Here is a 21,247-nt window from a genome sequence, read left to right as displayed (position 1 = left end):
ATTCTTGTATTTACTATTGGTTCAAAGACAAATGTCTTCAGCAAAATCCAAGACTAGTTGAAGTGAAAGCAAAGTTCGACAACCGGTATAGATTGAATTAGCATCTAGTCGACGAAGACAAATACTAGATTAGTCAAACGGTTTGACATATATTGTTTTGGCAAGTCGAATTTGGAGTGAAATTTAACCAATAAGTTTGTTTCACCAACTTCCATCGACCCACGCCCTGGTATGTGAACATGTCAGCCAAAATAAGTTTCAAAATATTATTTTAATGGTACCATGTTTTCTTTACTGCTCCATCTGCATACAAAAATGATTGGTTGGGGCAACAAACGTCTACATCATATCTTTAAAATATCAAAAAGTTGAAATGAATAGTACAAACATGGATTGATCAGTAAATCTATGAAGATATGCATTCAAGTTGACATGCAACATTTAATGCATTAATGGCTATAAAAGACAATTTTTGTCAATGCTGCAAACCACCCGTTTCATAGAAACTATGAGTGATAGTTTCTCAGGCAGCTCGACATCAATATCTGAAAGTGTGTTGTTGAGATCTATCTAGCCCTAACTAGATTTGGAATTTCTCCATTTTAAATTCTATTTAAATGAAGAATATACCAGTTCTTCACATTTTAAAGAGTATCTTCTTATACTCTGTTAGTATATTCTTGTGAGAAAATTTGTCGACAGTCAAATTGTTTATGATAAGATCTTGCCTTTCTAGTTTCTTTAGCGAATTAGTAATTCGTTGTTTTCATATAACATACAAAATTAAAATGTGAAAATTTGATGTGTTTGTATTCAACACCCATCTACAAACACTTTATGTGTTAGTTATTACCCAATCAAGACCAATAGTAAGATCATCTACAATAGATACTTTAAAATAGAGAAATGTAGATATTTTATCTATTTGCTCTAACAGATTTTGTTAATCAAGACAAATTAGTTGACTAGAATGGAACTCATAAATCTCATGACTTTTGGAACCAACAGATTCATCATTTCCATTGATACAACATATTGGGTGTGCATTAAGTATACCGATCCAATTAGAACCGACCAAACAAAATTGGATTGGATCGTATTGAAACAGGTTAGTTCTTAGATGGTGGTCCAAAACCAATCAAAGCTACCATCATTTGCATTTTATACGAATTGATACAGATAAATATAATCGCTTTCTTTACCTTCATTTCGTTTACAACTATTCGGTAAGTTTCATCGACTCATTATCTCTAACAAAAAAAAACTATGATTTATCATTCAAGAGACTGGATCTGGGTCATAAAATGTACACAAACCTGACTTCTATCTTAAAGAGCAGAACAGTTGTTTCCATGAGAACCTGGTTGTAAGTAAGCACCTTAAATACCATCCAGAAGGCTGTGAACTGCATCAGAAATAAGGGAGGCTAAGCTCTTATCACCAGTACTAATAACAGTACTGGTTTCTTTCACTTGTATCAAAGCCTTCCCAGGCTCAAATACATTCAACACATTTGATCCATATCCATCATCACCACTCACTTTTTCTATTGACCCTTTGACCCCAGATTTCTCTAATGCCAACAATAGACTTTCTAAATCAAGCTTACCCCAATGCACCAAAGGCCTGATCTCTAGCGGATTTGCCGGTTTTTTTGCAAGTAAATAGTGTTTTCCTTTATCCACAAATAGCTCACCGGTTAATCTCGAGATGGTCAATTCATCGTTTTTCATCTTTGACCAAGTGAGCTGTGAAGCCAAGTCTGTTGCAATGTGTAGCTCTGCGAGATTGTGTGAATTTGGCAGGCGAAGTGTTTCATTTTCAGGGTAAAATAGACACGGCAATGATTCGGTCAAAGGAGCAAAGCATGGTTTTGTGTGATCCGGGAGCTATGGATGAGGAATGGAAGCATGCATTAGAAAGTGAACAGATTTTAATATGAATTGAAAACGTTAGGAAAGAATAGAGGTTGCTAAGAAATTACCAAAATCAATTTCGGCTGTAGCAGTTTCAGCAATGGTGGAACTTTCTCCAACCTACAAAGCAAAACGTGGTAACTTATAACAAGAAGGTAGCCATTTTAAAGATCCATGTGACAGGAACCTACAGAACATGCTGGACAAGAAAAAAAAACTACTAAAAATGTAAATGTTATTTGTCCCTTCAGGGTCCGTTCTATATGCGGATAGGACTAGAGGGGTGAGAACAGGTAGGCGAGTGAGATTTTTGGAAGGTTTATGAGTTTTAATTTGGCATGGGTAGTTTAGTAATTTACCGATCTTGTCTAAGCTCTCTGAGTTTTGTTCCACCCATTTCTGTGAGTCTTGTCCGTCCCAGTCTAACTGTCGCACCAAACATGGGACAGGTTTTTGTTCTATCCGCTACTGTCTCATGTACCAAATGCGCCCTTAGATCCCATTTACTTGACATGAAGAGAAAATGGAGCTGGAACAGAAAATAGAGAACGAGCAACATTGGTTTACACAAATGGAACCACCAAGTGATGTGGTTGTAACCGTTATGGTCATTGAAAACTTTAGTAGGTTTTAATAAAAGATATGATAGATCAAAATGCTTATAAAGTTGCCTTCCTCATATATACCAGTTAATAAAAGAAAAAACAGCATGAAAAGTTGACAATGGATTTGGTAGTTATATGCAATGTAGTTCTATGACCACATCCCTATGATGGTTGTGGGACCGGTATAGTGGGGACGCACTGGTCAGAAGGTGGTATCATATGAACCCTTCCAAAGGGGATTGGTCATTCTAAGTACTTAATGTCCATAGTTTTATGACAAAATAGTTAGGAGCAAGAACAAGAATGCCAATAGGAGATTGAAAAGGTTCCTAAAAGAAAGCAAAATTCCTCAATTCATTCAGGTGTCTAATTAGAACATATTTTCAAGGAAGATGACGTATCACTTACTTTAAACCCGAAAGAAACGAGCACTCCAAAACCTTCATTGCTACAGGCTTGAACGGCAAGAGTGCAAGATCAGTGTCAACTCCTTCCTGAAAACAGATAATTAGTCTTGTATATGATCACAGGTATAAAAGACATGCACAAAATCAAACTAGATTATAGATGAATAAAAGAAAAAAAATTAAAAATAAAAAGTTCGAAGAACAAAGAAACCTCCAGAACTAGCAGTGAGTTTGGATCCCCATGCCAGCGTTGGAGTAAATGAACAACAGGTCCAAGCCTCAAGCTCCAGTGAGGACAAACTACTATGCATGGCTCCTGCCACATCATTCTGTATGCATAAAAATAACAATACCAAATACGCTGAGTATATGATTTTTGACAATGGGATGCACTACCTCTGTCACACAATAAAGAAGGCACACCATGTTAGAAATGTGTAATTACTACACTTTTTACTTAACTAAAAAAGTGACAATTGTACCCTTGATAATAGAGGGAGTATTGAATTTCTCCATCTCATAATTAAGGCTATAATCGGAATGTATGCACTTACTTCTGAAAGAGGACACTTATTTTAGGACAAATCAAAATAGAAATATGGACACTTATTTCGGGACGGAGGGGGAAATTCCACAAGTAGATAACGTAATGCACAGGATAAAACTACATCTTACAGTAATTCATGTGAGTGAACTGTTGGAAATATGTGGATCTTTTTCTCCTTTATGAGTTCTTCATGAGCAAAAACCGGCTTGCCAGAGTACAGCTGCAGGACCAGCAGAAAAAAATAATTATAAATGCAGGTACAAGTAATTTTGTACCACTTTGAGTTTGAACATCCGAGTTAAGATGTGTATTACCTTCTCTTGTCGATGCTTGCATAACCATTCTGGTAAAATACTAGTGTATGCCAGCAATTCCTCTGCCACAGTAGAAATGATAAATATTGGAACCTACAAAAACACATCTTAGTATTGGTACTTACATTTAATACATTTGGACATCTTACAACAATAACCGAAAATATGCCTACAATTCCCATTTTGAAAGCAATTGAAAAAAATACCTTCACATCGGATGAGTCAATATGCAACGCAAACAACTCTAAAAGCTGCAAAATAATGGCAAGCCTTCCAATGGGAATTAGAACAGAACCACCAGCTTTAACAGAATCCATAGAACATGAGCATATGAAGTTCAGTTTATCCATTTCTTCAGAGCTCTCATCAAAATTCAGCAAGGAATCAGCACTCAATTCCCAAGTATATTCATTACCACTGCCAAAAGTTGGCTCCAAATTTAAGATTAATGCTTCCCACTTAAAAGCCGTTTGAGGGGGGGGGGGGAATGAAGTAAAACAGATGCCCTCTTTGAAAAAAAATTATACCTCTTAGTTGAGCAATCGTCGGTAACCATAGAGGAGCAATTATTCTCATCTCCAACACCATGGACCCCATTCCATGAAGCGAAATCAGAATATACAAGTACATCACTTCCTCGGAGAGCATGGAAATTAAAATCCATTGCAACTCCAGATGAAAATACTGAGCTTGAAATATATGAAATATTCCTTTTTGGACCTTTAAGAGTCCAATTGCATGAACCTATTTCTAAACCAGAGCTAAAAGCCTTTATGATCAAAGTGCCATTATAGCAAGCTTCTTCTGCATATTTAAGAGTCTGAACTTTCCGCAAACAGTCCCTCACATCAGCTGCACTGAGAAGAATCTTAAGTTATTTCTTTGTACACAAATATCCATTACCTATACACTTCAACAACCCACCATAAGAGGAGATCGATAAGCAATTTCAAGTCACGACACAATCTACAATGTTCATAACACATCATCATATGGAAGAGCTATGTAATGGTACCATGCCAGCATAGGCAAATCAACATGTTCTGTAACAAGATGATATAATCTCCAATCTAGAAAACCGGATAATACAACCATGTAATGAAACAGAAATAAGTAATCATCCTGCAGTTTACACTGTTACCTGTATAACGGCATCCAACTACCAAGCTCCGTCCCATCTTTACCAAGAACTATCTCTTTCAGTGCAGGTGGAAGAGCTTCAAGCTCTTCCCACTTGAACAATTGAAGGAAACTAGTCTCCTCAGGTCCATAAAATTGCTTAAACTCCATATGCATTGCAATAAGATCCTCCATCATAAACTGACTCAGCCTTGCCGTTGCCTCAGTTGCATATATCTAGTTAAAATGAAAACATAAAACACTAAATTTTACAAAAACTGGTATTAGACTTGAAACTTAAATTGCTAATCCATGAAGAAAAATATCATTTTCAGATACCTTGGCAGAAAAACCTTCAGTGCGAGTAAGAAATGGCAACCCCAACATCCCCATTGGACTTGATATCAATACAACATCAATCAGAGAAACATTCCAAAGGTGCAGACTCTCAACAGTTTTATAGTAAGGTTCTGCAGGTATTAAATTGGTCCTATCAAGAAGCTTCTTGGTTTCTTGCATAGGACCCACAAGTGGTGTATCCAAAGAAGTGAAAGATGGACCAGCAGATGTCTCTTCATAAAGCTTTTCATATAAACTAGTTGATATTGGGGAGAAGATTGTTAGAGCAGATAAGTCAAGAGGGCAATCAAATAAGATGTGGAAACCACATAAGTTGACTATGTGGCATGGTGGAAGATTGTAACCTCCAGTTCGGCTCAAACTTGTCTGCACACACAAAAGAGATGACAAGAATGAGATGAGCACAGAAATATTTGTGTAGCATGGACATGTGCATGTGCATAGAATACATAGATGTATATGCACAAATATATACACACACACTAGTTGAAACTTCATTAATTAATACTCGATTATTTAATAATCTCTCTTAGATAATATTTTTGGTTGGCCCTCGCTCAGGGATAACATGCCAAATTAATAATTCACTGAACTTATAAGATTATTTATGATGTAAAATATAAATTAATAATTCCTTATTTATTACATAATACAATGATTTATGAAGATTCTTGAGAAATGAATCAATTGTCTTTTCTTTTCTGTTGAACTCAATATCACCTTGAATCTCATCTCTGATTTTTCTTATCATTGTAATACTTCTGATGTTGTTTTCTCATAGCTCAACAAGAAATTACTCAACATTTCAATGTGATTGCCGCTTTATTACAAATTTACAATATGCTTCATTGTCTGTGTTAGCATGATTTGGTCTTGCATTTATATAGAAATATTAATTAATATATAAATTAATAATTAATTTATACATAAATTTACGATCAAGGAAATATTTTTTAAAATGAAGTACCCAATTTTTAAGGCAACTTCAGTCCCCCACTTTATTTATTACAATATGCTTCATTGTTCAATGTATTTGTATATTGTGCAATGTACTACTTTATGGATATTAAAAAAATATTTTCTATATAAACACAAGATCAAATCATGTCCATAAAGTAGTACATTGAACAATAAACAAATACATTGAAGGTTGGGGATATATAAATAAAGTTGGGGATTGAAGGTTGCTTTATAAAAATTGGGTACTTCATTTGAAAAACATTAACTTGATTATTATTTATCTATAAATTTATTAAGTATTAATTAATCTTTAAATTCATAATTATTAATTGATCGGTTAATTAGTATTTCGCTTAATTAATATATTGTGATGGTCCAATGGCATTAATTTATAGAGTTTCAAGCATGCATATATATATATATATATATATATATATATAGAGAGAGAGAGAGAGAGAGAGAGAGAGATACATACACTGTTGGAGTGGGTCAAATATGATCACGTGAATAAGTTCCTGTTTTACAGGAAGAGTTTGTTTATTTTGAATTGTTCCAGTCCCCTCCTATAGACTAGGAGTTTGTTCTTTGTTTCTGTTAGTTTTTCCTTCCCTGTACGTGTATTTAAGTAGCCCTCTGGTGGCATTAATATAGTGAAGCATTTAGCCCCATAACTGAGTGTTTTCCCAATATTGTGTCTGTGATACTAAACATTTGGTATCAGAGCAAGGTTAGAAGAGCTCTTTCATTATCAAAGAGTAAGAGTGAGAGTGAGAGATGGAGAACTCTGACAAGTTTGTGCAACCTGCCATTCCAAAGTTTGATGGTCATTTTGATCATTGGGCTTTACTGATRGAGAATTTCCTAAGGAGCAAGGAAATGTGGCATTTGGTGGAAAATGGAGTTCCGGCACGGACCGTGGCTAGTCCAAGTGAAGCACAGAGAAAGGCGGTCGAGGACGCCAAACTGAAAGATTTGAAAGTGAAGAATTTTCTGTTCCAAGCTATTGAAAGGGAGATCTTGGAAACAATCTTGGATAAGAGCACTTCAAAGRGCATCTGGGATTCAATGCGACAGAAATATGAGRGCTCTACAAAGGTGAAAAGAGCTCAGTTGCAGGCCTTAAGAAGAGAGTATGAACTTCTGTCCATGAAAGACGGTGAAAAGGTCGATACTTACTTAGCCCGGACCTTGACGATCGTGAACAAAATGAAGGCAAATGGCGACCCGTTAACTTCAGGYGCTGTTGTTGCTAAGGTACTACGTTCATTGAGCCCGAAATTTAACTATGTTGTTTGTTCTATTGAGGAATCCAACAACCTCGATACCATGACAATCGATGAACTCCATGGAAGTCTTCTTGTCCATGAACAACGTATGATTGGGCAGCAAGATGATGAACAKRTTCTGAAGATATCAACTGGGTYACCCTCTCGTGGACGGGGAAGAGGACGAGGCGGTCGAGGAGGAAGAGGTCGTGGCAGAATTTCATTCGATAGAAGTAGGATAGAATGTTACAGGTGCCACAAACTTGGACATTTCCAAAATGAATGTCCAGATTGGGAGAAGGATGYTAATTATGTGGAACATAATGATACAGAGGAGATGGTGTTGATGGCTCAAGTGGATAAAGGTGGCTCGACAAAACAATGGAATTGGTTCTTTGACTCGGGTTGTTCCAATCATATGACAGGTGAAAGAAAATGGTTTAGTACCTTGGATGAATCTTACCGTAATAATGTGCGACTTGGAAATGATGTTCGTATGGTTGTCATGGGAAAAGGGAATGTTCGTCTCGACTTTGAAGGTGTGATTCACATGTTGAATGATGTGTACTATGTCCCAGATCTCATGAACAATTTGATCAGTGTTGGCCAAGTCCAAGAAAGGGGAATAGAGATCTTGCTTAAGAATGGTTTTTGCAGCATATACCGTCCAAAAAAGGGGCTGATCACAAGGGTTCAAATGTCCTCAAACAGAATGTTTATGATCAAGGCTAGACCAAGTGGCATTGATGAATGTCACAAAACAGAAACTGATGACACTACTCGTCTTTGGCATCAAAGATTCGGGCATATCAACAACAAGAGCTTAAAGGTGCTGCATGATAAGGATCCGGTGAGGGGGCTGCCAAGGATTAATGTCGAAGGTGGAACTTGTTCGGACTGTTTGGTAGGAAAACAAACCAGAGAATCATTTCCTAAAACATGTTCATGGAGGGCAACCCAACAACTTCAGCTTGTCCACTCAGATATTTGTGGACCCATCACCCCTCAATCGACGAGCCTAAGTTGGTACATTATTATCTTTATTGATGATTTCTCACGAAAGTGTTGGAGTTATTTTTTGACAGAAAAATCACAAGCTTTAGACACTTTTAAGAAGTTTAAAGCTTTGGTTGAAAAAGAAGCAGGAGTTGAGATTAAATGTTTGAGGACCGACAGAGGAGGTGAATWCAATTCCAGTGAGTTYAAAGTGTTCTGTGAAGACAATGGCATACAAAGACAACTCACTGCAGCTTACACACCACATCAAAATGGCGTGGCAGAGAGAAAAAACYRAACTCTGATAAATATGGTGCGAAGTGTAATGAGTGCAAGGAAGGTTCCAAAGATTTTCTGGCCTGAAGCTACCAACTGGTGCGTACATGTACTCAATCGAAGTCCTACTGCAGCTCTTGAAAATTGCACACYAGAAGAAAAGTGGAGTGRTCGAAAACCATCTGTAWGTTATTTYAGAGTATTTGGATGCATTGCTCACGTTCATATTCCTAAGGAAAGAAGGTTGAAGCTGGATGACAGAAGCTTAAAGTGTGTCTTGTTTGGGGTTAGTGAAGAGTCCAAAGCATATAGACTCTATGACCCTTCCAACAARAAGATTATTGTGAGTAAAGAYGTTGTATTTGAAGAAGATGCTTCCTGGAATTGGATACAGCAATCAGTGATCAACCCTACCGACCTGGAGTGGGAAGATAAAGATGAGCAGGGGAGTGATGAAGATGGGCCAAWTACCTCAGATGTTGTTAATAGCCCATCGAATGAACTAAATAGGGCTAATAACGCTGATGGGACGTCGAATATAAATGAAAGCGGGCCTTCAAACACTAATCCAGTTACAAGCAGTATTGTTGAAAGAAGAAAAGGAGAGCAACAAAAGCACCGTCTTGGATGCAAGATTATGTCAGTGGAGAAGATGTTGAAGAACAAAGGGAAAACGTTGCTATGTTTTCTTCTTTATCGGAACCAACCAACTATCAAGAAGYTGCGCAAGACGAGTGTTGGATACAGGCAATGAAGCAGGAGATCGAGTCAATTGAAAGAAACAACACCTGGGAATTATGCGATTTGCCAGCAGGTGCAACAACAATTGGTGTGAAATGGGTCTTCAAAACTAAGCTAGACAAGGATGGGAAGATCGATAAATACAAGGCTCGACTCGTGGTAAAGGGGTATGTTCAAAGGCAAGGGATTGATTACTCTGAAGTTTTTGCTCCAGTGGCTAGATGGGATACAATCAGAAGCATTTTTGCACTTGCAGCACAACGAGGTATGAAAGTTCATCAATTAGATGTAAAGAGCTATGCTGTTATATCGGTCAAAATACAAAATATCGGTCAGGACCGATATTCGATATATCGGTGATATATCGGAAATAGCGGTTAACATAATATTTCTTAGAATTATATATATAATATGCATTAATTAGAGTTAACATAAAATTTTTATAAGGGTTAAAATTTGGGCTTTTTTTTTTATTCCATGGGCCTTATTTTTTGGGCTGCTTAGTAAATTAGGTCTGAATAAGACTTTCTCAACAGTACTGTCTACGACTTCTTCTTCTCACGTCGTCTCTCTTTTCTCTCTCGGTCTCTCTCTTTTCTCTCTCGGTCTCTCTTCTCGATCTCCTCTGTTTTTCTTGTAATCGATACAACATAGCCAAGCCACTGCCCAGCGACAGCAACTTAGCCAACGACAGAGCCAGAGCCAGAGCCAGAGCCAGAGCCAGCGACAGGTCTCTCTTCTCTATCACCCATTTTGACTATTGTGCTTGTGCCAAATTTTAACCCTTGTAAAAATCGGAATATCGGACCGATTTTATCACTAAAATATCGCTAAATATCGTTAAATATCGCCGATAATATCGTTCCCGATATTTTGACCGATATTTCATGTCCGATTTTTTTCCTACGAGCGATATCCGATATATCGGCGATATATCGGCGATATATCGGCGATATATCGCGATTTTGACAGCATAGGTAAAGAGTGCTTTTTTGTATGGTGATTTGGAAGAGACTGTGTATGTAGAACAACCCCAAGGTTATGAAGTACAAGGTAATGAAGGAAATGTCTATCGATTGAAAAAGGCCCTATATGGTTTAAACCAGGCTCCGAGGGCCTGGTACGGGAAAATTGAAGGCTACTTTCTTAAGGAAGGCTTCAAAAAGTGTCCATTTGAGCCGACCCTGTTTGTTAAATCAGCTAAGGAAAATGTTTTCTTAATYGTTTCTATCTATGTAGATGATTTAATTATAACAGGAAGTACACTCGAAGTAATTGAGGAATTCAAGGCGTCGATGAAATCTGAGTTCGAGATGTCAGATCTAGGAGAAATGCGATATTTTCTGGGTGTAGAGGTTATACAAAGTGAAGATGGTATTCATCTCAATCAGCGAAAGTATGCTCGTGAAATACTCGAACGATTCAACATGAAAGACTGCAATGGTGTAAAGATTCCTATGGTTCCGGGCTGCAAGTTGGTGAAGGATGATCAAAGTGGGTTTGTTGATGCAACAATCTACAAACAAATGGTGGGCTGTATCATGTACCTGGCAGCAACGCGTCCAGATATAATGTTTGTTGCTGGTCAATTGTGTCGTTATATGGAGGCTCCAACTGAACAACACATGGCAGCGATGAAGAAATTGTTTCGATATATCCAGGGGACTAAAGAACTTGGAATTTTTTATAAGAAAGGAGGTAGCGTTCTTTTAGTGGCATATTCTGATAGTGATTATGCTGGTGATCATGACAATCGAAGAAGCACTTCAGGTTGTGTATGTTTTCTGAGTGGGGCTGCAATTRCTTGGTCTTCCAAACGACAACCAATTGTAACCCTCTCGACTACTGAAGCAGAGTTTGTAGCTGCCACAGCATGTGCGTGTCAAGTTGTATGGCTAAGAAGAATGTTTGAATACATTGGTCTGACTCAGGAAGAAGGTACTGTTATTAATTGTGATAACATGTCAACTATAAAGCTTTCGAAAAATGCGGTTATGCACAATCGAAGCAAGCACATAGATGTGAGGTATTTTTTCCTTCGTGATTTGGTGAATGATGGAACAATAGAGTTGAAGTACTGTAACACTTCAGCTMAAGTAGCAGACATCATGACAAAACCGTTGAAGGTTGATCAGTATGAGAAGCTGYGAGCTATGTTGGGTGTGTTGGAAGCAACTGAGATAAACTAAAGTTGAGAGTCTTTAGTTTAGGAGAAGGTATGTTGGAGTGGGTCAAATATGATCACGTGAATAAGTTCCTGTTTTACAGGAAGAGTTTGTTTATTTTGAATTGTTCCAGTCCCCTCCTATAGACTNCAGTCCCCTCCTATAGACTAGGAGTTTGTTCTTTGTTTCTGTTAGTTTTTCCTTCCCTGTACGTGTATTTAAGTAGCCCTCTGGTGGCATTAATAAAGTGAAGCATTTAGCCCCATAACTGAGTGTTTTCCCAATATTGTGTCTGTGATACTAAACATACACAAAAACACATAGAGTGAGAGAGAAGAAAGAATCGTACAAACTTCATAGGATATGAGACTTCCAATCAATTGGGATATTGCTACAAGTGGGTGCGGCTCAATAAGGACCAGATTTGAAGAAACCAATCTATCAAATGTCGTATTTCTCTTGTCAAAAAAGAACCAGTTGGTCACACCCTGCAAATACCAACAACCAAAATCATAACTCGATAATCAGGTCAGATTATATATAAGCAAAATAGAAAACAGTAAAATAGTGACAACTAACATATATGGTCCTTATCCTTCACATTCATTTCAAACTTTTGTTTCCCACCTTGAAATCAGAATAATTGGCACCCTAATAGTCATGCTTTTCTCACAATCAAGCTCAGTTAGAAATTTCCATGTTCATAATTAGAAAAGAGCACCCTTCTCCCCACACTTTTATCAAAACACCACATACCTCCACCATGACTAATAAGTAAGAAAGTTCCAAAGGGTCATTGGCCCAGCGGTACCTGGGTTACCTGTAGAACCCAGCCTCCCAGGAGGTCAAGGTTCAAACCTCACCAAAGGTGAGGAGTGTGTATGAGTATTTGCCGCATATACATGTTTTTTACTTTAAAAAAGTAAGAAAGTTAAATGAGAATTAAATCAGATGAACAGGAAGGATTATAGAGAGAAAGGGTGTCATGGGAATGGAAGTGAGAAAGACGGTGGTATCAGGGTATTGCAAGTCAATCAACGTTCTCTTTTGGAAGGGTGTCACAGGCTATGTCCAGACTAATCCCGGCAAACTGTGACTGTATTACATCAGCCCCAATAAACTCAGAGGCCACAATTGTTTGTGGACGCCTGGAATTGAACCCAAGGCAGATAAGATATTCCACCACGTCCCCTTGTGCCTCAACCACTATGCCACAACCCTTGTGGTTAAGTCAATCAATGTTCCTAGTGCTATAGTGTACATCATGGTGATTTGGTTTATGTACCCAAAGCACTCACCTTAACCTTTTTCTATTCAGCCATGAGCCCCTTTTATGCCAAGGAACCACAACTTTTTTATGCATTTGGGCAAACATCTAGCACCAAAGTCCTGGCTCCAAAAGACCATTGAGTTCAACAAGAAGAAATAGAAAAATGGTTCCAGTAAAAAAAGTCAGAAACCAGAGACATTTGGCTAGGTGAGTGACCAACAACCGGAGTGGAAACAAAGATCAGTGTTGGTGATTTTCCATTTACCAAACAATTTACAAAATAATCATACAATATTACCTTCTAAGTTCTAAAAAAAGTTAAAAACATTAATCTTTTCAATGAACTGTGTATGGAAAATGGAAAATCACATCCAAACTGAAGATCAACCGGTATTTTTTTATTTACCAAACAATTTACAGAAGCTGAATCACATTTTTTTTATTTACCAAACAATAAAAATGCATGGCCAATTGAAGTAGAAAATGATCCGAACACGATAATAAACAATATCCTTCGCCAACTTCTTTTGGTTAAAAAATATTTGAACTTATAAAATGATTTACGATTTACCTCTGATTCTGAACTGAGATCTGAAGCAGTTGTCAAAGAACACTTGAATTTGCAAGTGTAAGAGAGAAGAACACTTGCCAAGAATAAAGGTGAAAGTTGAGTTTATCTCAAGAATCTATACATCAACACAAAAATATATCTAAAATCAATAATGGCATAAAGAATCTCAATAAAGAATCTATGCATCAGTAATGGCATAAAGAAACCCATTGTGTTTATAATTTAATTCAGAGCTCAAAAGCTGTCCGAAAAAATCAATCTTGTTCTATGTTTTTAGTTCAAATTTCTACAGTTTCAGGCAAATGATCAACTAATCCAAGACCAAAACAATAATCTTCTTTTGGAGGAATAAGAGACCACCTCTAATCCAAGGAGTTTAACAGGCCTGCTGCTCCCACTATGGCTTCTGTTTCAAACCAAAAGACCACCTATAATCTTCCAATTGGATCCGAATGCTGCAAAAATCCCAAAAACATCATAAATTTCTAAAAACCCACACAGAGTATGAAACAGTTTCCAACCACAATAACCCTAATTCAGAATCTTGAACACAAACACATTATGATGTTTTGAGCCATGTTCAGTCAACTAAAACAGAAACTAATTAGAAAGCATGATACGAGCAGATTGTGGAACTCAAACACCCATATGATAACCATGTAGAAAAACAAACCCAAGCGAGCACGTAGAAAAACAAGCGAGTCCATCAAGATGAAAGAGAGGGAGAAAAAGAACACAGGGAGATAGATTTGGTTCAATGGCAAAGATCTTCAAAAAATCATAAGGACGATCAAAACATATATAAAAAGGCGATCGAACGATGTGAGTTTAAAATCAGGAGATCGACATACCTTTTGGAGAGACGATTTGCTGAGATCGACAGCTTGAAATCGAGCGAGAGATCAATATGGCATGAGAGATCGATAAAGTTTAGGTTATCAGCTTGAGACGCTATATCGTATGCTAGTAAGAGTCCGTGAAGGGTTTAGGCTATCACTGGTCAGAGGTTTTAGCTCTTCCAGGGCCCGTTTGTTTTAAAAAAAACCTCTTGAACCGTTAACATGTTTTTTCAGAATATTTTTGTATATTATGTCCTCTTCAATTCAATATCCACACTTTTTTTTTGTTAACCTAGATATCCAACTCGTTATAAGAGCCGACTAATCCCAAGACGACCACCTGTTTTGCAGATAGTCCGGAGTCGTCGCATTTGAACCTCCGTGTTCACAAGAGGATTTTTATTCCTCCTTCAATTTGAACCTGAGACCTCCTGATACTTTTGACAGTATCCACACCTTGAGACCTCCTGGTACTTTTGACAGTATCCACACTTTAACGCATCCTAAAAGACCAAAATGTCACTTAACTCAACCGAGTTAACAGATTTTTTATTAACTCTTTGTTATTAAAAAGAACCATGACTATAACAAATTGAATATCATATCAAGCATTACCATAAACAATAAAGTATAACGATGTTAGTCATAAATTTTATCATACCACAAGGACCAAAAACGTAATTCACTCTTACTATATAATAACCATTCCTACCCCAATCCCACGCCATAGATGAAGAGCCCTGCAACGTGAGACCATTTTTCCGCCTACCATCACCTTGTATGAAACCCCTGCTCTCCCCTCGCAGCATCGCCTGCCAACCCCCATTTCTGGACACCATCTCGGACTTGAAACCTCCATCTTCGACCCAAGCCTCTCTCCCTTCACTGGTCCAAATATGTTTTTCCGGTGAACTGAAACTCGTAGTTGTTTAGTTTTTTGGTTCACACCTTCATCAACTGACAACTGTGGGTTCGACAATAGATTTGGGTCACACCTTCGTCGACCAAAACTTTCTTCTATGCTTTTGGTTTCACACCTTCATCAATCAAACAACTTTCTTTGTTTTGGGTCTACACCTTTATCGAACAATAGTTGCTCTCTTCTCTGTTGTGGCTTCACACTTTCATCGACCAACACACACAAATGAATTTGGGTTGATTTGGTTGAGTTTTGGTATTAGAGTTTGTTTTTGGATGATTTAGGGTCGTTTAGCAGATGCTTAATCGGGTAAGCACTTACAAAACAACCAAAAAACAATAACAATATCTAATTTATGTAAGAAAAACGACCAATTGTCACATGTAAAACAATGTTCCTAACTATTTAAGCAAAACAACTATTCTAAATCATTTATTATAACAAAATCTTTTCGTTACGGTATTCTTATCAACGACCATACAAAAGATACCAAATAAACGTAAACAAGTCCTATGTTGTGGTCTTTGTAGTTCAACCACTCAGTTCGATTCCTTTTACCTGTTTTGAAGTATTAGAGAAATGAAACTGTAGTCATTGTAGAGATATATCTGCACCTGACTATACAAATTGCATAAGTTAATTTGTCTAAATGACTATCATTAACTTCGAAACCCACATATTTATGTTTGAAATGATGCATAAATGAAACACCCAAAATTTGGAAAATAGCGACTAATTTAAAATTTCTATATTACATCAATTGAAGAATATATTCCTTTTTAATGGATAACACTCGGATTACCTAACATGGAAATTTAAGGATTTAAATTAATAAATTACAAACCTAACCTTTCACTAGGTTTAGGATAGGAACGAGTGTATACTAAAACCCAATAAAAGTCGAAATCTCCAAAATATAGAAGACGTCCTAAAAAGCTAAATCCTTCTTGAGCCTCTAACTAGCACTTAACTCTTCACAAGTATTGCTAATACTAAACCTCACATGGACCTCATGCACACGCCGACAAAAAAAGTGTTAGGTTTCAAACTCACTGAGTTCAAACATTTTATATTGACAATAAGAAAACGCTAAAACTAAACGAATGTTCTAAAAATGACAATGTTCACAATTGAAATAATGTCTACATTTTAAACCAACATCTTTTTAAAAATCCACTATTTTAAAAAAAATATCAAATAACGTCTTTCGATGACAGAGAACTTGTTTCCATTGGATGTGGTGGAACACAGTAAGTCACGTATCAAAGTTGTCGAGTTTCACTTCAAGGACATCAAACAACCTTAATGCTTACTCTCCAAGATTTCAAGATACTTGCTTGCTATAAACAAATGGTCCGGGTTGAGAACATTGAAACTCCTCAGTTGACCAAACTCAATGGCTTCAAAACGAGAACATCAAAACTCATCGTTTGACATAATCAAAGGTTTCAAGAAGAGAACATCAAAATTTCTCTCTTGATCAAAACAATAAAACCTCATGTACATGGATTCAAAGCAATACTATTTTATGATTTAAACTTGAAAATTTAGATAAGCACAAATGACATGTATTTTCAAGTAGTTATGGCGATATATGCATAAAATGTCCAAGTAATAATGAATAATCAAAAGTTGGGCAAAATCCCAAGCAGATTTATGAGATCATCAGCTAACAGTCGTACACTATGCAGGGACGGACCCAATTTAGAGTGGTCCGTGCCATCGTATTATTCATCCGTCCTAGTGTAAAAAAGATTATCTTCGTGAAAAGTGTCATCGTATTAATTTGTTGTGTGCCACATGATGTATTTTGAAGCTATAATGAGAATAACTTTTCTTTGGTATAGTTGGTTTGCAAGGATTTTTTCCACCTCAGACCCGAGTTCGAATTTTGTTAGTGTCATTTTCTTAGTTAAATGATGTCACCGTTTAAAAAAAGATCCCTCTATTTGTTTCTTATAGTCAAATGATGCCATCGTTTGCAAAAATTTCTGTGTCCGTCCCTGACTAAGCATTTGAAAATAGACTTGGTTAGATACCAGTTTGGGGATACGAATACGAAATGTAAATTAATTATTTCGGAGGATGGTACCCAGCAACACATACAAAGTTACAAACAACATAAATGTCTTCAAATGTTAAACATAAAACAATATCATACACGAAGATCAAACCCGAGACACCGATGTCGTAAGCTAATTTTCCTTCCCAAGCAATGCGAGAAGAAAGCGTTTGTAATGCCCCGAGGTTTCCTTTGCGACAGCCTGATCGAGTGGCACGCTGTTCCTCTTGTAATACTGTTCCATGATCTCTTTCAGGTCTTTCTCGGCATGTGTAACAATCACACGAGTCAGTGCATCTTCGTTTGTCCCGTTCCTTTTTATCGCATTTCGAATCACCTACAAGTAAGTATAAATGGTATTACAATCTAGAGATAACGTTGATAATTCAACAAGAAACGGGGTCACTTAGAGGGGGTCATAAGAAAGTTTACAACGAAACTTACCTTTTCAAAGTACTTAATAGGGTCACTCATGCATCTGATCGTCGTACGGAGTGTCGTTGTGTATTCATCAGCTGAATCGTCCTTCAAGTGCTGTCATAAGTTTCAGCAACCGAAATACAAAGTCTTTATGTGATTAACGGTTAGAAATCACAATCGAAGAGACATTACAACAAAATGAGATCTCTAGTTGTCTTCAAAGGATTCAATATGACTTAAATTTATACGACCAACATATGAGTTACACATAATAGCATTAAAATAAGTTGTTAAAACGACTCCACAAGTACTATACATTATACATTACTGTTTAGTGGTGGCTTAATGATATAGAAAGTGACTTATTCAGTAAGTTTCTAGGGGAGAGTTTTATCCAGAAAGCGAAGTTTTTTTTCTAAAACTGCACCTTCCAATAAAAAACAAGCTCCTTCCATCTATGAAAAAACTTTCTCAAACAAAAAACATTTTTAATATATCTACACAGATAGGTTAGTCCACACATGCAACTCTATCTATACAGAACTTAATGGTAAACCAACCAAACAACCAACACCATTAATTACATAGGATGCACAGTCAGTTAGCCATAAACTTAAAAGTACTGTGAAGTACTTTATTGGAACCCCTAAGGACGGTACTTGAGGGTCCTATAAAGCCCTTTTTGTTGTGGTACGGTTGAAATTTATGTGTACCTTGGTGATGGTACATCCATGTTCATCTTTGTAGCGATTCAAAGTAGCCATGAGTTGTGGCTTGCTCCTTGTCGTGACAATTCGGAGGATTTCTTCGTGGTTAAACGTCTTTTCTTCAATGGCATTCCGAAGAATGCTCGATTCCGAATTCGCCAATTTCAAGTTCACTTCATCGCCTTGGTACCTATGTATGCTCACCAACCCCACCAGTAGCTGTAACATTATTCAGAGAAAGTTTCAAAACACTTAAACACACCCATTTTCCAGAATAGGCCTCGTAAATTAATCGAAGAAATAGACCGAAGAACTTGCCTTTCGGAGATCTGAAGAGGTATGGGAAGCAATGTCTTCTTCCAACGAACGTTTGTAGCGGCATTGGTAAGCACGCTTGACAGAAAAAAGCTCTTCAGGAGATAGAGTGCACGCTAGTTCGATGATCACCCTATGATCGCGGTTTTCTTTCCGTAGTGCCACGTTTGCCAGCACTGCATCCCGATCCGCCGGTTCCAAATTCCATCGGTACACTGCTCTCTACATGAATCAATCGCGATACGTATTTTATTTATAAAGACACATGCCCAAACAACATACCCTCCGTGGTATCAATTGGTAAGACTTTGGATTCACTACAATCGGCTTCATAAGACATCAGATACATCTAAATATCCTAATAAATTATTTTACATGATTTAAATTTATATGACCAAACAATCGTGTGGTCTTGTGTATTGTTCCCATTAGTCACCTGTTTGAGTCCCCTCCTATCCTAACCGGAGGTTTTCTTGGTTGTTAACTTTACAGCCCGTAAGATCAGTCAAGGTAACCACGTACAGATACTCACAAAAAATATATAGGGGTTTTAGCAACGACTTTTATCATCGCTAAAAGCCAATTTATCGACAGAAATCGTTTATAGAGACGACATATCGTTGCAATAGCTTCTCGCTGAAACTCAGTATACAGAAATACAAGATTGGAAGAGAAAAGAAGATGAATACCTCAAAATCACCGGAGAGTTCATGCTCAAGACGCTTAACAAGATCTTCTTGATAAAGTTCTTGATAAGCTTCTCTTATCAATTTCCTTTGAATTGCATTTCTATGCCCCAATATCGATATTACACTCTTCTCATCAGTCCCCCATCCTTCATAATCAAATACAAAACTAAAAATCATATCGAGATAGACGTAAAATCAAATGAAATATCGAGTTCCTGACTTCAAGATCGAGATATCTGTATTTTTCTTTTGAAGTATATAATATTTATATACGGGAAATGCAACAAATAAACTCACACACTTTCCTCACATTTGGTGAGATTTGGACCCCTAACTTCCTAGGAGACCAATGACTACGATACTGCTAGGCCAAAGGCTCTTTGGTTTAAGATATGTGTATTGCCGGGTTCTAACAAGTAATAATATGTAACAAAGAGATCTTAGATAGGGAGAAGAATTAAACCATGGCAAGCCTTTCGTAGGAGTTCAGCATCGGCAGCAGGAGAGACATCTTCAAAGGCAATAAGGGTGGCCATTCTCTCTCTCTCTCTATCTCTCTCTCTCTCTCTATATATATATATATATATATATATATATATATATGTATATGTTTGGGTTTAATTAATTTGGGTTCATTCAGACAATGGTTGATTCAATTTATAGTGAAGTTAATTATGTTGAAGTTAACGCCCATTTTTCAGTCTTTGCTTTGGTTTCTTCACTTGTTGCTACCTCTTTTCCTAAAAACAAAACAAACTTCTTCCATCTCAAAAATAAAATAAACAAACCATAAGAGTGGTGTCTGATTGGTTTGAGTTTGGCTCCAATACGGTCAAAAGTAACAGGTTCCAGGTTCAAATCCAATGAGAAATAAAAATCTCATTGTGGCCATGGAGGTTTAAATATGGTGATTCCGGGCTATCTGCAAAACAGGTGGTCGCCCTGAGATTAGTGGGCTCGCATAGCGGATTGGATATCCAGGTTAATAAAAAAAAAGAGAATAAAATAGATAAAAAGATTGTTTATGCAAAAACAATGGACTTGTAAAGAAATGATTACAAGAAATTTAACAAGTTTTGAATTGGTTGTTTCTTGATTAAGATTATATATCATTGTAAATCTTAGAGAAATTATGGACTAACAAATGATGAGTGTTTGTAACGGTAGGTATTAGGGTTCGTTTATGCATATCAGACTAAGAAAGGTCTAGAGCCATTACATGTGAACATTCATGATCACAAGAGTTTTGACAGCGTTTAGATTCCAACCCATGAAAGATGAGATTTCCACTATATCGTCACGAGGTTTAACCAATTCATCACAACCCAAGTGGTTAATGTATTTGATTTAACCTTTTAAAAGGATGTGTATAAAGGAAACATAATTCCATTCGATTGTCAATTTGGTACATATTTTTAAAAGTCATGTTTAATAATCTGTAGTCTAAAAATGTCTATTAATGGTTTATAGTATGAAGTCTATTTCGATGCCCTATATTCTAAGGTATGTTTACCAGAGGATTAAAATTATATTTGACAAACTAGCTAATAAGTTAACTGATTGCTGATAAGCTAGCTGATGAACAAATCATGTTTGACAAAAACTAGCTTATAAACATGTAAAATGACCAAAAAAAACATCTTGAAAATTTGGTCAATTACAATATTTTATAATATAATTAAAACAAATTTCTAAAAATATAATATGTTGATTAATACCAAAAAAGATGATAAAAATATATAATATAATATGTTGACTAAAATAATTTTAAATTGATTATTATA

The 21,247-nt window shown here is 36.7% G+C and overlaps 2 protein-coding genes across 7 annotated transcripts; both read right to left on the bottom strand.

Annotated features, from left to right (window-relative positions):
- Positions 1-1,185: 1,185 nt before the first annotated feature.
- LOC112520388 (integrator complex subunit 9 homolog) lies at positions 1,186-14,472 on the bottom strand. Of its 6 annotated transcripts, none has more exons than XM_025128765.1 (15): positions 14,364-14,461; positions 13,873-13,967; positions 12,428-13,627; positions 12,021-12,159; positions 5,613-5,634; positions 5,248-5,503; positions 4,931-5,145; positions 4,317-4,646; positions 3,996-4,206; positions 3,790-3,882; positions 3,604-3,695; positions 3,140-3,257; positions 2,930-3,015; positions 1,985-2,036; positions 1,186-1,889 (listed from the first exon to the last, which is right to left on the bottom strand). In XM_025128765.1, exons 3-15 carry the CDS (start codon positions 12,434-12,436, stop codon positions 1,380-1,382), a joined length of 2,133 nt encoding a protein of 710 aa, XP_024984533.1. In that variant the 5' UTR covers positions 12,437-13,627; positions 13,873-13,967; positions 14,364-14,461; the 3' UTR covers positions 1,186-1,379. The 6 variants fall into 6 exon arrangements, with proteins under 6 accessions (XP_024984533.1, XP_024984535.1, XP_024984530.1 ...); XM_025128767.1 differs by having other exon boundaries at positions 1,186-1,405; positions 1,697-1,889; positions 5,248-5,634; positions 12,025-12,159; XM_025128762.1 differs by having other exon boundaries at positions 5,248-5,634; positions 12,025-12,159.
- Positions 14,473-17,465: 2,993 nt separating this feature from the next.
- Positions 17,466-19,999, bottom strand: LOC112520492 (annexin-like protein RJ4). Its single transcript, XM_025128933.1, has 6 exons — positions 19,927-19,999; positions 19,464-19,609; positions 18,778-18,996; positions 18,466-18,678; positions 17,777-17,866; positions 17,466-17,669 (listed from the first exon to the last, which is right to left on the bottom strand). The coding sequence occupies exons 1-6, from the start codon at positions 19,997-19,999 to the stop codon at positions 17,466-17,468; spliced, it is 945 nt and encodes a 314-aa protein (XP_024984701.1).
- Positions 20,000-21,247: the final 1,248 nt, after the last annotated feature.

This window comes from Cynara cardunculus, assembly GCF_001531365.2.
Source record: "Cynara cardunculus var. scolymus isolate 2C chromosome LG 10, CcrdV1, whole genome shotgun sequence".
Classification (NCBI taxonomy): domain Eukaryota; kingdom Viridiplantae; phylum Streptophyta; class Magnoliopsida; order Asterales; family Asteraceae; genus Cynara; species Cynara cardunculus.
This window is presented reverse-complemented; position numbering and strand designations above follow the sequence as displayed.

Excerpts from the sequence above, each read along its gene's own strand:
- LOC112520388 (XM_025128763.1), bottom strand. Across the intron at positions 3,696-3,789 it reads GCAAGCATCGACAAGAGAAG|CTGTACTCTGGCAAGCCGGT; the intron begins GTAATACACATC and ends CTGGTCCTGCAG. Across the intron at positions 3,258-3,603 it reads GTTCACTCACATGAATTACT|AATGATGTGGCAGGAGCCAT; the intron begins GTAAGATGTAGT and ends TTATGCATACAG.
- LOC112520492 (XM_025128933.1), bottom strand. The coding sequence starts at position 19,999 with ATGGCCACCCTTATTGCCTTTGAAGATGTCTCTCCTGCTGCCGATGCT. Across the intron at positions 18,997-19,463 it reads AACTCTCCGGTGATTTTGAG|AGAGCAGTGTACCGATGGAA; the intron begins GTATTCATCTTC and ends TGATTCATGTAG. Across the intron at positions 17,670-17,776 it reads CTATTAAGTACTTTGAAAAG|GTGATTCGAAATGCGATAAA; the intron begins GTAAGTTTCGTT and ends ACTTACTTGTAG.